General features: G+C 38.9%; 2 protein-coding genes across 7 annotated transcripts in view; one reads left to right on the top strand and one right to left on the bottom strand.

Moving 5' to 3' along the window:
* sesB (stress-sensitive B) overlaps positions 1–2,373 on the bottom strand; it is a 51,870-nt gene extending 49,497 nt beyond the window's left edge. The window contains exon 1 of the mRNA XM_071690742.1: positions 2,154–2,373. The gene's annotated coding sequence lies outside the window, so the exon portion shown is untranslated. The remainder of the gene's footprint in view (positions 1–2,153) is intronic.
* Positions 2,374–12,234: 9,861 nt separating this feature from the next.
* The window catches only part of LOC139764187 (prolyl 3-hydroxylase 1-like), a 54,097-nt gene continuing 47,595 nt past the window's right edge, over positions 12,235–18,736 (top strand). For all 6 annotated transcript variants that reach the window (XR_011716326.1, XR_011716325.1, XM_071690744.1 and 3 more), the window contains exon 1: positions 12,235–12,697. Coding sequence is in view for 4 of the 6 variants with exons in the window: in XM_071690744.1 (XP_071546845.1) it covers positions 12,480–12,697 (218 nt within the window). In the remaining 2 variants the exon portion in view is untranslated. The remainder of the gene's footprint in view (positions 12,698–18,736) is intronic.

The following is an 18,736-nucleotide window of genomic DNA, read 5'->3' on the forward strand; positions in this document are numbered from 1 at the left end:
GATTAATATATATATCTCTAATACGCTTATTATTGAAAATATAGCCTCTGCAAATGATTCAGACGATTCTAGTTTTCAGAATATTTCTAATGTAGTGAAAAACATAGTAGATAAAGTTAAGTTCATTTGAGATGAGATAATGATAATCAGTATATGCTTCTAATACATTTGATAAAACCGTGACTCGAACGAGATCATTCCTGGACTTTACCGTGTATGTGAATACCCCAGAACCGTGACCGGAACGAGATCGTCCCTTTACTGGACGGTGTATGTAAATATCCCAGAACCGTGACCGGAATGAGATCGTCCCTTCCCTGGACCGTGTATATGAATACCCCAGAACCGTGACTGGAACGAGATCGTCCCTCAATTGGACCGTGACCGTCGCCATAGTCTGAATAAAACCTTAAAGACCCAAAGAAAATAAAGATCATTTAACTGACGAGCAGAACGCAAGCTTTCTCTTAAACACTCACATTCCAACTCTTTACGCATGTCTATTTATTAACTGGTGCTCCCTAATGTACTACCTCATATTACCATAAACATAATTCCACGCTTCGGCCATTTTCAGTCGACCACCTTTTTACTGAGGTACCAAGCTTACATACAGAGGGATCAGTTGCTCAACACTAACGATTAACTTTGTACCCGCCAAGTTAAACGAGTGTGTTCACATGAAAAGTGAATCACAAGTACATTTTGTATCTAATCACATGATGACATAATTCCCAATGTATCTGATATTACTACGAACAAATAAAAAGACATTTCATTCTCTTGGGTCATTTCCTGACTCCATTTTTAATATACCAAACTTTTAAATTTGAAATTTGAGTATATAATCCTATTTCTTCACATTATACCTTTTGTGTGTGTGTCTTCGTCACCCCGGCTTTTATAACGTGTTGGACCTTCGCCTTTCGATTTACTGGGTGTTTCACTTTAGGTGCCTTCATAATCAAGGCGTTCTTCTTTTTATCTAGTTCTTTTTTCTGACATCTTACTGGGCCACTGTAGCTCATCAGCCTAGACTCCAACCACAAGCTGTATATCCTATCTTTTTCTTGTGCTATCAGCAAACATTCTTCCATCTTCTGCCAGTTTTCTCGATTATTCCTTTCTCTTGAAGATATCTATTCCTTCTTTCGCCATTCTGTCCCTGAATTCCCTTTTTCCATTCTTTTTTTCTTCTTTATCTCTAGTCACGTATGGCCCGTACTTCCACAATAAAAGGGATATTCACTGATCTTGTGTGCTTTGGGCTAGACCATTTTCTGATCTTTTGCTGTATTGTCTCCGTTCAGAGAAGCTTAGGTTAATTACGTAAGTCATGTCTGGGTTAGCTAGCCTTTTGTTTTTCAACAGTAAATCAGGCTGACAGATTATGATATCCTTGTAGACGAAAAATATTGAGCAATTCTTTGATCCGGAACATTTAGTTCTAAATGTTCCATGCTACTTATCAGTTTTTTTTTTCATATTGATAAGTATTTTTTTAAAATAATTTTTTCAAATTGATAAGTAGCCTCGTATTGCCTCCCTGTGGTAGGTGGTTCCATTTGTCTTAAACTTGCACTCCGAGAGTTCGCTACAAGTTATCATTTTTCTTACGTTGTCTCGCCCTGGCATGCGTAATTAAGCAGCTTCATTATTACTGTCACATCCAACCTAGTCACTGCTTCGCAAAACACATCAAAGTTATGCAACCTAGAACGCGGGAGCAGGATGAGGTGGGCTCCTTGGGTGTCGGAAAGCTCACAGTGATTCAGTTATCTTGCAGGTGGAGTCCAGGAGCACTTTTTTGTCATGATTGGTCGTGCTTCATTTTTTTTCCTTGATTCAAGAATTTATCTTTTTTTTTCCCACCGAACATCTTCACTTGAAAGCTAGCTGGGAACAATGTCAAGAAAAGAGGAAAACCGAGGCAGTGTCTTCAGATTCAAGAGTATCTACAACTAATTCACAGAAAATCTGAAAAAAATTCAGCCGATTGATAGGATGCCGGTGCCTCTTGAAGTCATTTGTTAGCAGTCTCCTTCACCAATGCTGCTGTCCGTAACCCTGGCAAGGAGCATTAGACTCAGTGATGACCCAAAACTATACAGGGTTCGTCTAGCTTCCCTGAGGTGAGCAGCAGGCAGACTCACCAGGTAAGGAAGACTGAGTGGGCGATGGTACAACCAATCGTAGCGATGGGATGCAGGACTCGGAGGTTTGCCTCTCGAGCCCGGGCTAGGTAGGCTCTGGTCCTCAACCCGGATGGTCAGTCACCAGGCTTGTTTTCCCACACTGCCATCGTCCTCTACGCCACCGAAGTATATCGCTTTACGACAACACTTCCTACACCACGGGACGCAAAAATGACAATGGCCACAGAGACAATATCAACCAGATAACGAACACCAACCAGTACAACACCGATCATGATAACAGCAACAACCAACCAGTACAACACTGGCCATGAAAACCTGGACCACAACCCAGCAACGGGTAGCCTACAACAGGAGGCGTCAGCACAAGCAGGGCCATCCGTGCTGACGCCTTGGATCAATAGCACGGGAGAGAGGCCCGCCCTGGGTGGCCGGCTACAGTTCTGCCCTCACGCTCACCTGATGCCGCCTTCTGCACCTCAGTTGATCACTAATTTTTGCCTTAAATAACAATCTGATATAAGTTTTGCCATGAAGGACGATTAGTTTACAAGGCACGATACGGATTTGTATACAGTGTGGATCGGATCGGCGCCAGCAGATGTCTCTCCCAGTGATGTATACTTCAGTAAACTTTAACTACTACCGATAGCTGTAGCGTCATGCGTAGGTGGGTGACGCTAGCAATCGTGACGTCATTAGTATGGTAGGATGATACAGCAGTTGTGATATGATACCTGCAGCTATCTTGCCTTGCAGTCCTGTGTTTGTAGTATGATGCATGGCGCTGTTGATTAAAGTATTTGTCTTTTGTCAGTATGATTGGCTACTTGTGATGGTTTTGGCGTCATTTACTAGGTGGATCTGGCGTTGTTTTATCTAGGGCAGGTTACTAACACTGGCTTAGGCGTCATTCATAGGAAGGACAGATTCTTTGGTTACGGCACATGATCTGCTCCCACGCGTGGCTAGATGGAACTTTTCCCTTTAGGGGAAATTACAGCCGTTTTCCTATATCAAGCTCAGTCGTCTGTATATATTTCTGGACATCTCTTGACCTCTCCTGCCGAGAAAATGTCGGGAAGACGACAGGTCAGTCCACACAAAGTGATGGGCCTGTAAACAGTGACTCTACTGGAATGCTTTCTTTCAAATGTGAAGCCAGGCGATGACGGAAGCGCGGGAGCCGGGATCGAAGCCCTAAACCTCGCGGTAAATCAGACGAAGCACTACCCGCGTCACGAGCGTTATGTAGGAGTACGATAAAGCGCTGGATATCGCGACCTCCATCCTTGAAGGTCGGTTGACCTCCCGGAGTCTGCCGTTGTCTCTGGCTACCTAGAAGGGAGCAGGTTGTCTGCAGAATCTATGAAACTTGAGTCTTAAGTGCCCATGACCATGCTACAGACTCCATCATTCAGGAGGATGAAAGGCGTGCACGGGATAAAGTGAATTAGAACGCTGTGGTATGCAGGGATCGAAGTGCTGTCACTGGAGTGAACCGGGGCATGTGAAGTGACTGGGGGAAACCATGGAATCGTCTGCTGGGCCTGGTTGTAAATAGGAGGCTGTGTTTTCTGTGCATTGCACATGACAGCTAGAGAATGGATGGATATGACCAGATGCGGTCTTCCTGTGTCTGTGTCTGTTCCTGGCGCTACGAATACGAAATGATAATAGAAATAATAATGATAAACGACTGCATCGTTTCCTCTAACATCACAAATAAGATGATTCAATGGAAGCTGTGGCCAGCCATTGCAATGGCGCCCTGCCAGTACGGAGCCGGTACATTCCCATGACTGAAATTTTGCTTGACGGCCACCAGCACACATGAGTTAAATTCATAATTGACTCCATTCCCCGCGAAGGAAATACCGCTGCACCACTTGAGTGGATGAAGGGAGAAACAAGGTGACCCTATATGCACGTCAGACTATTTCTCATGTTTCATTACGTTCTAGGCCAAAGTTACGTTCGAACAATGAAATTAACGTTTCCACACCCATTTTCCCAACAGTACTAAGATTCTGATGCTCACCTGTTAACATCAACGTGTTGTCCATGTTATTAACGAAAATGTTATTGTAATCTCTCGGACGGGAGCATACATTCAGTGTAATTTAGCTTCACGTCTACTATTTCTAATTCACTAGTGGACACTATAGAGATCATTCGCTTTTATCGATATATTTGAATAAGCTACATGTGTTTCCATACACCTCGCATTCAAGCTGTGTTGTAACCTTTCCGAAACTTAGGCGACGGATGACTCATTTTCTTCTAAGAGAAAAAATGAATTGTCTAACCAACACATGTCCCTTTTTAGGCAGGTTTCCACTTCCTCCAACACTTTTAGAAGAATATTCGTCTTTAGTTACCCATCCTTTAATCTCATAAATTTGATTAAGGGCTTGGCCTCGAGGAAGATTTTTGGTCTGTGATCGAAGCCCACGTACATTAAATGGACAGATACACAAAGATTTCATTGAATTCTACCAACAACACTGACGGTTTTTATTGTATCCTGATTGGAATGCAAATCACTCGCGAATCCCGGTTAGCAGTACGACCGGTACGACTAGGGTGTGGTGGATGCGATCAATACCCAGTGCAAGGGAGGTCCTACCTGCTTGCCTCTCCGCGCTGTTGCTAGGTTCTGGCTCCCTGGACTACACGTCGTATACTCAGGGGCTAGGAGGCTCCTTGTGATAGTCCTCGTGATCTAGGACTAAGTAGTCCTCGTAATGTACGTTCCTAGTGCTTGGAGTAAGTGGAATTTCTCTGTAAGTCGAGGCTCCTGGTATGATATCTGCTGCAGCACCAACAGTGTCTGGATAATAATAATAATAATAATAATAATAATAATAATAATAATAATAATAATAATAACAATAATAATAATGATAATAATAATAATAATGATAAAAATAATAATGATAATAATAATGATAATAATAATGATAATAATAATAATAATAATAATAATAATAATAATAATAATAATAATAATAATGAATAGATAAATGAATAGCCGGCGGTAATGGAACTTCTTACGTATTTACAAATGTAAATAGATCATTTTTGTTCATCTCCAACAGTTACTGAAGTTGTGTGTGAGTACAGATTCCCTAAGACTAAGCTTTGTCAAGGGCTCATGTCAATGACGGCCCGTTCTCAGGTGTGCCATTACTGGCACAGGCTGGGTGTGTGTGTGTGTGTGTGTGTGTGTGTGTGTGTGTGTGTTTAGGGTGTAATGAAATATAATTGGCACAAGTCGGCTTGTGTGTGTAACTGTAGTGTAGTGGGCTCTTCAGATGGATGTGTGTGTGTTGGGTGTAATGTGATGAACTGCTCCATCTCTTAATACATTCATTTCATGCAACTGAGGCCGCTCCATCATGTAGGAATATATTGTCTTTATGTTCATAGATATACATTGTTATAGACACGTTCATAGAAGTATATGGAACTAACTTTCTTTAGTTTTTATTTGCTTTTTTTTGAGTTGGTAATTTGATTTCATGATATTTATATATTCATAGGATTTTGTTCTGTTTGTCTGTGACTAAAGATCAGGAAGGTGTACGCCTGTTAAGTGGATAACGAGGCGGCCATCATAAAATACCCAGACGTTATGGACTTGGAGGTGGAGCAAATAAGGCGTTACAACTGGGGGAAAGCTAAAAATTAGGAGCAGGGAAATACAAAAGGACAACGAGAAATATGAAAAAGAAAGAAGTCGAGGGAGAGGAGGGGACAGAGGAAAAGAAAAAAGAAAGAGACGAAAATCCGTATGCTGGCAGAAATACCGTGAGGTACAATGGAACACCTGAATGACGTTCGAACTTCTGCTCTTCTACCGTCATGAAGAATGAGGAAAAGAATCGACGGTCGCTGGAACAGAAGAACGGGAAAGAGGTGAAGCTGAAGAGTTTACATTCCCCATCAGGGGTCGTCGTGTACAATACGGAAATGATAGTATCAGTGGTAGCTTTCTGGGGCGCATGTATGCTTATAGTTGACTCTCGAACTCAAGTGAAATAAGATTGAGTGAGTTTGCTACATGAGGTCCCTCCCCGCGGATGTACTGGCAGAGACGAATGGAATCCTCTACTATACACTGTGCATTATGTGGTATGGAGACGAGTCACATCAAGTAACTTATATTTGGCGATAATTGATAAAATTCTGAACCCTTCTTTGATAGTGAGAAGTACCAGCCTGATAAGGCAGAGCTTTCTAACTTTAAAAGGTGAGGTGGACGACAAATTAAAAGCGGTGAACAAAGGTCAACATGAACCCCTACATGAAAACGGGAAAGTTTTCTTCTATGACAATGATGCGCTAATGTGGTAGCTTTACATTCTCAAGCAAGAAGAACCTGAGGGACAGTTATGTCGTCGGAAATCACATTCGAACCACCAAAGTTATCTAGATACCGAATACATTAGAGTGCTGTGTACTTATATACATACGGTTTTTATTGTAATGGAAGGTGTTATCGAACTTCGTATGTATGAGGTAACACTGTGAGTGAGAAGTCACTTTCTGACGTGTCCATATCATTCGGAGTACGATCTCTTTAGAGAAATTCTCACTCCAAAGTGAGTCTATCATTTCCCTCCTGCTGGAAGTAGAGCAGTCTTGGGCTGCAGGACCGTCTAGAAAGGAGGACCTTAAAGAGGGATCCTGGGGTAATTATGTGTGAATAATATAAATCGCACTAGAATACAGTACAGACTATATGTAACTGAACTTAGAACACAGCGTGAACAGTAATTTTTCTTCAGATACTTGAGCCACAGGTATCATGATATCAAGTGAACTGAAAAAAGTAATCCATACATGAAATGCACGTAAGTACACTGAGAAACGTCACTATTTATTACATAAGCAACAAGTTTTTGTTATCTCTGTGATTATATTAGGATAGCAGATATATTACTTTTGTTATACTTGGAATAGATCATAAGCCCGCTTTCCTTTTAATGTATCATGATTAACATCATTAAATGTTAGAAAGTTACCAATAAAAGGTTAAACTTTTACGTTCTCTTCTATTTAAAAGAAAGAGAAAATGTAATATTAAGGGATGACACTAGTGTTTTACCACTTGATTTCTTAGGTAAGTTAACTTGCTGAAATCATCATGACCTTTCATTTGTTATTAAAGAATACTGAGCTTATCAAATTGTAGACTAAGCTAATAATAATGAAATAGATATTCTAAAGTTAGGATGTGATTTTCCAAAGGCTTTATAGCACATGCGAGTGTCCTGAGTCTGGTTAATGTGGGGAGGTGGCGAATTATGAACTCGCAAAGATAATGAGAGAAGAAACTCAAAACAAGAGTAGTATACAGAAAAAATATTATCCTAGAGAACCTAATGCTTTCTTGGCTAATTAGACGATGAGTCAAATTACTGATTTTAATCGAATTCTCATAAAATTTGATACTGCTGTTGTAAATTTCATCATAAGACTAGACCATCATTGACATTTGAAAACACAAAACATGCTTTTGCAGAAGGGGAGGAAAACTTCACTGAAAAAAACTAATAACTGTTTTAGTAAGTTGGAGAAAAAGACTTTCACTGTCCACTTAGGTAAATCACTGGAACATGCAACATTTCGTTTCTCCTTTCGAGAGACTTAAAGAGTTAGAATAATTGTAAGATTACAAGATAATCGTCATCATCAACTTTAGTGTAAAGTATTATTCTATTCTTAACCCCTATAGCCCGACAGTACGATCCTTGGTTACGAAGGAGTAACTTTTGACCTTTCTTAAGGGTCAGGCTAGCTAGGCCAAAGGGTACGCTACTGTCGTACTCATAGGTCATGGGAACATCATAAAGGATTTATATCGCCTGAACTGCTAGAAGATAAGTTGTGTACGTGTGTAAAGATTCGCTAAAACTTGCTAGGCTGGGGGCTTTGCATGGGTTCTTCTCAATGAAATCCCGTTCTCGTATATATATGTATGTATGCTCAAGGTGTCATTACTACCACAGGTCGGGTATGTGTTTCCTCAGATGTATCACTGCAGGCATATGGCGGCCCACGTATATCTGCAATATTGTGGCCTCTTAGGTGGATGTGTCTGTTTACTTCATCCCAAAGTAAATGACTGATCAATTCTTCATAACGACTTGATGTCCTGAACACGCAGACATAAACTGATCAACGTCATCATTTCCAGCGTATGGCTGATCTAATCTCTCTTCGTTATACAGAATGACATTCCTGAAGTCTGTTCCTCCCGTTAGTGGCCTCCGACTGCACTTCTCCCCCCGACGCGCTCGCTGACGTTAACACATACCTCCCTCCACCATAACGACCAGTTAGTCAGATTATTTTCTTTTGTGTCCTGAATTCTTCTTAAATCTGTTATTTTGTCTATTCATGGTTAGCAATGACTGAATGCTGTAGCCTCAGATCATCTAGTAGCTGAGGTTAATGATGCAAGCTTAGCTTTGCGATACATTATATATGGTAATTTGTAGAAGACTTTCCATATTCTCCCTTTTTTTCTGTAGAGTTGTCACTGTTCAAATACTCTGTCATTGACTGATGTTGCTATTGCTATTGTTTCAACGGTGTGTAAGATATCGTTTTCATGGACGAATGGCATCTAGCTGTGGCACTACACGCACGCACCACATTATTTTTGGGGGGAGGGAGAAGAATGGGGGGATGAGGGCAAGCAGAAATTTGTCTGGATTTTAAGGCAAATCAGAAAATGCCCGAATTCGGCCGATAATCCTCTTGGTTATGGGACCTCAGTGGATCGAAAAAGAGAACTGGGGAGAATCTATCACAGATGACACTTTCAGATAACTAACAGTGTGAAGAAAACTAATGAGTGAGAGGCCCGTAGACTCCACGAATGTCCGCTTCACCAAGGCCTCGGGATCAACGATTCAAGCTAATGCGAGACTAGGATAAATGATATCACTGTCCTATTCCCCCCCTCACCCGCGTCAGAGTAAACAACTTTCCCGAAAGAATCGATCAACACGATTTTGGGGGAGATCAATTCTCTCCATCAACCCCTGCATGCAAACCTATAGTGCTACTACATTCAGAATGAAACAGTTCAAAATCACCACCTCCAGACTACCTTTCAACTACACGAACACATTGTTGGTGATGTGGATGAGCAAGATGTTCTACCCTCTGCCTAAACCAGTCCGGGCTGACCTTCACCCGTCAACTGTACCACAATTGCCTTCATGTCTGGCATAAATTCGCTCCACCTTAACAATAGTCTACCGTCGGTATGTGTACAGTGACGTTAGTTAGGATGGTATGAATCGAGCCGACGCGTCGCCAGACTTGTATACTGGGGAAGGAGGCGTGATGAAACAGCGAGGGCCCGGTAAAGCATCATATACCACAGGATTCGGCTGACATGGCCATTGCCATCTACCCGCCGTCTGACCTCGCCATTCCCATCTGCCCGCCGGCTGACCTTGCCAATCCTATGTGCCTGTCGGCTGACCTCGCCATTCTAGGTTCACGGATGGACGGGAGTCCTGGGAGAGGACAGTGTGGATGGCCTGTTCTGGTATGAGACACAAATCTTGATCGTAATGAACTCTCTAACTCTGCCACATAAAGGATCAAGGTAAACTTTCCTTAGTGTACGTGTTGCTCGGAGATAGTCCTCAGGATCCCTTTTACAAGTGTGTCAATGTACTTAGTCCTTATTCATGTCGGGATTTTGCAAATGGCAGGGGCTAACGGGTACCGTTCGAAGCAGCGACGCTTGGAAATCACTGAAGTGCTGGCTTACAACGCAAGCGTCATGAACCCTCCCGATAACTCTGAGAGAAAGAGCGAAAACGTCACAATGCTGTAACATGGCAGCGGAAGTAAGCGGCTCTTCAGGCCAAGCGGCCACAACCAACAAAGGATTCTCAGAAAACGTCGCTCATACATACGTATATACATTACCGTCACAAGTAACTCTGCTGGAGTTACACCACACTGCATCTACTACAGTCATGAACATTAAATGAGGCTAATCTATTCGTTTGCCAGATTTATAAGCTAAGAAAAAACTACAGACATTATGTGTGTGTGTGTGGACTGAGATATTACTCTTAAGTTCGAGCTTTATGGCATGACTGCTGCTGATTATGGACAGTAGCTACCTAAACTCATAGACTCATACTAACTTGACTTTATCCTCACCCTTGTAAAAACCAAATAAATGAATAGATAAAGATGAAATGAATAAGCGCTCTTGCAGCCATTCGTTTATGAATCATCTTTTGTTCGTCTGAAGTAAACATTTTGAATTTGTGTGGTATAATTCTGCGACCTTTGACTTAAGTTATACGGTTCTTTGACACACACACATTATATATATATATATATATATATATATATATATATATATATATATATATATATATATATATATTATCCCTAGGGATAGAGTAGAAAGTACTTCCCACGTATTCCCTATGTTTCGCAGAAGGCGACTAAAAGGGGAGGAAGGGGGGGAGAGGGGAAGGAAACCCTCCCCTCTCATTTCTAATTTTCCAAAAGAAGGAACAGAGAAGGGGGAAAGTGAGGATATTCCCCCAAAGGCTTAGTCCTCTGTTCTTAACGCTACCTCGCTAACGCAGGAAATGGCGAAAAGTATATATATATATATATATATATATATATATATATATATATATATATATATATATATATATATATATATATGATAGATAGATAGATAGATAAATAGATATATAGACAGAGAGATGGGTATTGTTGCATTATAGGGAAACAAGTAGATACTGTAACTTAGATACTGATATACAGATAATCTTATAGCACAGATCTTTCTCTCTCTCTCTCTCTCTCTCTCTCTCTCTCTCTATATATATATATATATATATATATATATATATATATATATATATATATATATAATCCCTGGGGATAGGGGAGAAAGAATACTTCCCACGTATTCCCTGCGTGTCGTAGAAGGCGACTAAAAGGGGAGGGAGCGGAGGGGCTGGAAATCCTCCCCTCTTCTTTTTTTTTTTTCTTTTTTTTTTTAATTTTCCAAGAAAAGGAACAGAGAAGGGGGCCAGGTGAGGATGTTCCCTCAGAGGCCCAGTCCTCTGTTCTTAACGCTACCTTGCTGATGCGGGAAATGGCGAATAGTTTGAAAATATATATATATATATATATATATATATATATATATATATATATATATATATATATATATATATATATATATATATCTCAAAGTTATGAAAGAGGCTTTGGTTTTTCCTGATCCTAACAATATACATAGCTTAATGTTCAACATTACTGTATAGTGATAACTGCAGTCACTCAAGATAATGTTACATTGCATATTACCTCTGTTCTCTTGAATCCCAAAAGAGGTTGATAATTGAAAATCATTATATCAAGGAAATGAGTACAGGCCATTTTCAATGTTGGCCTCACCCACTCCTTGGTAAATCCTACGCAGCCCAACGGTATACGTGGCACTCTTACTGATATTCTTGGCACTGACTGGCACAAACACTAGACTTTTACAGTTTAACATCACAGTGTTACATATATATAGATAGAAAAAATGTGCGTATGTTATAGCGTAACTGTACAACTGTTCTGTTATATTTCGACATTAAACAGTATAGCAGACGCTGTCTAAGAAAGCTTGGTGTCGAGTGGTAATCGGGAACTCTCACCCCGCCTGCCACTTCCATTACACCCAAAATATGAGTTACCGTACAGGTCACTTTGTCAGTATTTTAGTGTCTTTAGAATAGGTTAATAGTACACAAAAATGATGATATATAGGCGATTAGCTTTAGATTAAAGTTGAATAAAGACATATGGTGACAAAACCGGAACAGAGACCTCAACTCGTTGAAATTTGAAGAAATCAATGCTTTGCTAAACGTTTCTTTGTAAATTAATCGACTCTGGTTATCAATAGTATTTCACACAACCTCTTTCCCATGCTTCATAATGGCGTAATGAGTGTTGATATTAAGGTAATATACGTAGCGTATGGCGGCAAATGGCAGGAGGTGGGTATGTGTTCACAGTGGGCGAGGCGTGGGTGGTGATGCTGCCGCCGTGAGGATGCCCTACTGTGAGGGTTGTCTAGCCAGCCGAGGGCGTGACTGACGCTAGAACACTTACAAGCCACACCATTCCTCACACGTCACGAATGAGTGACCACATTCACTAGACATCATCCCAAACTACACGAACATCAGTCAAGGCATCGAGATTGTTAGACATCTGAATTAAATCGTCAGAAACGGATCTACCCGGGGCCTCAAGATGTGGGGCAAGGGAATGTATCATGTAGGTTTCCTCATATTAATGTTCAGCTTCATCTCTAGAAGTGTAGATACTACGCCAGAGAATCCCATCATAACCTATGATTTCCTGTATAGAGAAGGTGTAGAATCCTACCTGGAAGAAGATTGGGAGAAGTGCAAGAAGCACTTCGAGGGAGCGCTGGAGGACTGGCACTGGTGGAAGGACAATGTTGCAAAGTAGGTAGATCTGATATTTTGATGTGTTCTTTATTCTAAAACATTTGTTGTATTTTTCATTCTTGATCTGGTAAGTTGGTCGTTGTCATTAAACATATGAAAGATGCTGGTAATGTTTTTCAATTCCAGTGTACATATATGAATATTTCACTAGGGATATTACATAAGATATTTATATTTTTGGGGGGAGGATTTGATTGATGAATGGATAGAAATGTATTGTAGGGGAGTACTGGTAAATGTTAACTTTGTTGATGTGAATTTAACATGGAAATTGACAAAAATCATATCATTGACATGATCATGTGTTTGACAATTTAACTTGCAACAATAATGTTTGATTAGACTAATCTAGGTTAGTGTTATTTGTCATTTCATAGTTATTGCTTTTTTACAGACACAAGATTGTCAGATTTTATGGGTTGTCCTAGGTTAACAAAAAAGGTATTATTTCATAATGTGATATAGTAAATTCTATCCACATCTGAATTCAGAGTGCATATATTGTTATGGGTGAAGTCAGGGGAAAAAAAATACAGACAATGTATTCTAGCTACTTAACAAAGGAAAATGGTAATTTATCCGAAAGTGGGATGCATGTGTTTTGGTCAATAGAATTTTAAAAAGGTACCAATGGATTCTTTGTACTCTTTAGAGTGTATATAGAGTGTGGGTTTTAACCAGTAGTACCTTTTGCTCACACAAGGGAAAGACCCTACACAATGGGCAGGGCTCTGAAATAGAGGGAAGTTTTGTGGTAGAACCACTTTTTACCAAGTGTTCACAATATAAGGAGTCAATTATTACCACTTTGGCTAAATTTATCAGCTAGAACAGGAGGGATTCTTATGGTGTTTTAGAGTAATTTTCATGTGCTTTCTTGCATAGCACGAGAATATTAGCAAATGACTCCACTGGTGACCTGTTCAGACTCTGTAGCACTTTATTTGTCTTGTAAATTGATTTGCAAACTGAATAATGCTGTAAAAATCAAGTAATGTACCGTTGGGGTCTAATTGTGGCCAGTTTTCATTGTTATTTAGAAATGCACTACACTGAATGGCACAATTCATTGTAATGTTTGGAGGCCATACTCAAATTGTATTGCAGTTATGTAGAGTGAGTTTAGATGTCTGAGATTATACAGGGATCAAATTACTGCATAAGGAGATATGGCTCACACAGGATCAAATTTTGATATATTTAGACATCTGAGGTAATTTTTTACCTCTTTGAACCTGACAATCCTAGGCATCATCCAGTGGAGTTTGTCTACCCAGTAATAAGGAAAATTACTACTATACCCCACATGTCATTTGCATTCAGACAACCAGTTATCTTGCTTTTATATTTATTGGTATTTTACATTATTGTGACTTAACCCCACACTTCCCTATCTCTCTTAACCCTTCCTGCTGCCAGTTTGTTTATTATCAAATGATCAGAGATATCGTGATAGTTCTAAAACTGTGCACAAAAATTCCTTATTTGTACACCAGACAACGGTTCCATAAGAGCAGAAGAAAGATTCTAAAGCCAGAGCATGCTCATCTATTTTCTGATGAATTACTGGAAAAAGTTTTCCAAATTCAGTTACATATTAGAATTTATTGTAAATGAAGCAGATCATTTTAAATGATTTATTAGATTCAAGTTAGTAGATAATGGTACATCCCTAAAGCACAGATTTACTCATGCAAGTATAAGTTCTGATGTTAACCTAATTATTATTTCAGGTCTTATTTCTCAAAGTTTCTGACACGAAGGATATCATATATATCATTTTGAATGATTGTTTGCTGGACGTCATACATGATTCATAAAGAGATTTCCTATTTCATGTTTCGTCTGAGCCTTGACCTCTTTTGTCAAGTTATTGCTTTTGACTGGATAAGTGAGGCTATTAAAGGTTTTATATCAGACACTCATATTTGTGTTAAATTAGCTGCTCCTCTATTGATTCATGATTAATAAAACTTTGTAATGGAGCAATGGTGTGATCATCTATCTGTTAGTCAGTATGACTGAAATTGATAACTCCAAAATGGCATTATGTATGTTTTAAACTTGGTAATAATCATGTGTATGACTTAAGGGTACAGTCTGAAAACTTTTTTGCTGTGGCACATCCTAGAGAACAGTACTAATTTAGTCTACACATAATATACTATGACTGGCACAGGCCTCTATGGCTAACTATTGTGCCTTGTGATGGCCATCATGACAAGACAAGCCACCATTGAGTGGGAAGGGCCATGAATGGGATGGGGGTTGTGGCATGGGAGGGCCTTATTAAGGTTGGATCTGGGTAGGGGAGGGCATTGTTTGAGTTAGGGGTTGGGAAGGGAGGGCTATGCAGGGGATTTGGTTCAAAACTTGCATGCTTAAGCTAGACAGGATTCAAAATAGGGCTCTACATTTTGTCACTTATGAATTGTAACCCTATAATGAAGCTGCTGAAGAATAACATAGATGACCAAGATTAAACCATATGGTTCATCATTATGTAAAGCAGCAGAGAAAGCATGGCAAAAGCTAGAAGACAACAATGATGCAAACTCATGATGTATCCAAGACTTTGACAGCCATATGAACATGGAACATCTTTGGTTCCAAGTGAATGTGGCTGGGGCAGTGCAAGGGGTTGGGTGTCAGGACAGTAAATGCCATTCAAAGAAAGGGATAGCTATTCAGGAGGTAGGGGCTTAGGGAAGGGGAGTACCATGCTGGGGGTCATATTATGGGAGAATTGTTCTTGTGGACTGTATCTGGCTGCTAAAATGCCCCAAGGGATCAAAGTCTTGAAGTTACATCTAAGGCCGACCAAAGAAGCCGTATATTTAACCTTTTAACGGCAGGCATGCTTGGAAATTTAATCACTGATTGCACATAAATTCAAAAACTTAAAAGAAATTTTCTGATGAAGTGATAAAAAAGTATTCATAAGTAATGGGAAAATCACAGAAGAGTAGATTGTTACCTTTTTTTTTTTTTTTTTTTTTTTGCAAGATTCATTGTTAGAAGGCCCCAGAGGTAGTGTGAATGATGTGTTTGACCGCTGATAATAGTGAAAGATCTGGAAATACTTCTTTTCTGTCTGTTGAGCTTGTTTTTGTCTTTGTCATTGTATTTTAAATAAAGGCACAGTGTTGGTGGTAGATAATTATTTGTAGAAATATCACCTTTTGCACTAAAATTCAGTGTGAAGGAGATTAGTTAGCAAATGTGGGGAGGATATGGAAGGATTTGCTTCTTTATACTGAAAATGGGACTCTTATTGCATGTATACTCTTACTTCATACATAAGCATAGCATTACTGATGGGATTGAATTTGAGAGTGATTTAGGTGAATGATTACATAAGAGAGGAGAGAAGGCATTCCTAGGAAACTTACTCTTATGGAAAAGATCTCATTATAATTGTGCCTTATTTTCTCTATGTAATCCTTGAGCACTGGAGGACTTTGGTACAGATGATAAGTAAAGATATAGGATATTTCTAAAGAAGCAACACCTCCTATATCCTCCCCATACATAAGTGTAAAAATTGTAATATTTCTACATGTAATCATGTAATTTCCTATTTGTTTAGTATGGAATATGGGAAGAGACTTCTGTGCTCATAGGGCCCCATCTGAACTCACTATACAATAAGTAGCCTTTTGAACCTTTCTAAACCACCAACATTTACTGCCTTGTTGGTTAGTTTATTCCAACCATCTACCACCCTGACACTCAACCAATACCCTTTTACATCCTTTCTAATAAACTGTTTACTGTGCTTTTTTTTGTGGTGTCTGGTTATTCTGGTGTTGCAGTTCTTCAAGTGTGTAGTGTCTCATTACTCCTAGAGATGAGATGGAAAGATTATGCAGAATCTATAGAGTTCATTTTGTATTTTGAAGCTGGGTTATGGTTGTCCAAAATATTTATTGACCACTTACAACATCATGAAATTTGTTGACATTGTCCTTATTCTTGACATTAGAATATGGACAGAAGCATTCAAATCCTTCAAAACTGAGTATGTTTGCAGATTTTGGTGGGTTCCCTATGAACTGAATATGTGAAGAATTTGGTTTAAAGGATCTCTTTAGGCTTAAAAGTACATATTTTGACTCTACACATAAGTATGATTTTGCTTCTGAAAGGACTTAGGTAATTCGTGAATATCCAAAGTTCTTTAAGCCATTTAATATATTAACAAAAACAAGCATTTATGAGAGTGGTTTGGACTCGAAACTTAATTTAAGAAGTAGGTCTTGCTTGGTACGTTCCTGGAAAGTTCCTAAGATCAAACTTTGCAGAGAATGGACGAAAACAACCAAAAATAACATTACATCTGTGATAGAAGAAAGTAGACTCCTTCAGCATGTTACTGTTCATGTAAACAAAACAAAATTACTTATGGGTGGCTCAAAGTATGGTGAAGGTGTTGGCTTTGCTATAGTTATTTATGAAGAATCTCATGCAGCAGTGCTACTAAGAGAATCTTCTGTAGAAATGTATCGTATTCAGGCTGCACTTGAATTAATTCAGCAATCTCTTGAAAAGAACTTTACCGTGTACTCTGATTCCCAAGTGCACTTCTTGCCGTATCACACTCTGCTCCATTGCACCCCATACCTCATAAAGTCCAGGATTGGATTGAAAAAGTCCACTTAGATCATAAATGTGCAGAATTTTGCTGGTATCCTGAACATGTTAGTATCAGCAGTAATGGAATAGTAGATGCAGAAACAAAAGAGAGTTATAATCTTAATGGTTTTATGTGCAGAATTTATGATTGTGTTGGATGTAAATAACAAGCAAGATGGGACTTGGGAGCTTAGAAAAATAGCAAATTACAGATATTAAAAAAAACTGAAGAAAGGCATTCCACCTTTATCAGAAATCTTCAGTTTGAGACAGTTATAATAACCAAGGTTACTTAACAGAGATGTCCTACCAGAGCATGTAAGTCCTGTAGTTGTAGTAATGCTGTGGAATGTACACATATGAACAGAATGCACAAAACATAGAAGCCTCAGTGTCAGTTATATATTATGATGTGATAACAGTGGAAGAAATAAAAGTATTGTAGAAATTTTTAACATTAATTGTGATGTAATAAGACATGAATTATTTTAAAAAAGTGTAAATAAGTAAATCTGTATATATAGTTTTGACTTTATTTATCTCTTGAAGGAAGCCCAAATATATAGTTTTGTGGAATACGTTTAAGTTTTAGGCATATTTTTCATGCTACAAAGTACTACACTTTGGTTTAGCACTTTACAAATATCACAAAATTAAATCAGTCCAGGGACTCTCTGTCTCTCTAGCACCCACTTCTGCCCACAATACTTACTGTTATACTTAAGATTAGCCAGTCTGGTAAATAATGTGTTTTGCCAAAACGAGGAATGAATAACTCTTTAATGTATAAGAAAAAATAATGGTTTTGATAGAATTTTTTGCACTCAATCATATAAATGAAAATAATTATGATCGCTTTATACTTAGGATTGGCCAGTCTTGTAAATAATGATTTTATTGAATTATGAATGGCTAATTAATAAAACAAGAAATGATAGTTTTTGTATAATAAATAAGAATAGCTGGTTTTTTTTTGCATACAAGCAAAAAAATGAGTTGCACACCAAAAAGTTAACCAAAGTTCTGAGAACTTTTAATTGTTTGGTCCAGAAAGGTAACTGTTCAAGGTACAGTCTTCACAAAAAGTCCAACAATAACTGATTTATTTTCAGAACAAATCATGTAACTCACTTGTGGTGGGGATATTTAATGTCTGGCATTGTGGTTCAGTAGTGGAAGTCAGATGATATTATTTGCTGCATTACTTACTTGGCAGTATGAAGAGTGGATGAATGCAATTTATTCTCTGTTCTAGTGTTTAGAGATATTTACATTGCATCTGTTGTTGGTGATATTCCCCTACCAGTTACTAGCCATGTTAGAAAGAATTTCATTGCTTCTGTTGTTGGTGATATTATTCCCATACCAGTTACTAGCCTTGCGTTCTAACCATGCTGCCAT

Source organism: Panulirus ornatus, chromosome 48 (assembly GCF_036320965.1).
Source record: "Panulirus ornatus isolate Po-2019 chromosome 48, ASM3632096v1, whole genome shotgun sequence".
Taxonomy (NCBI): Eukaryota; Metazoa; Arthropoda; class Malacostraca; order Decapoda; family Palinuridae; genus Panulirus; species Panulirus ornatus.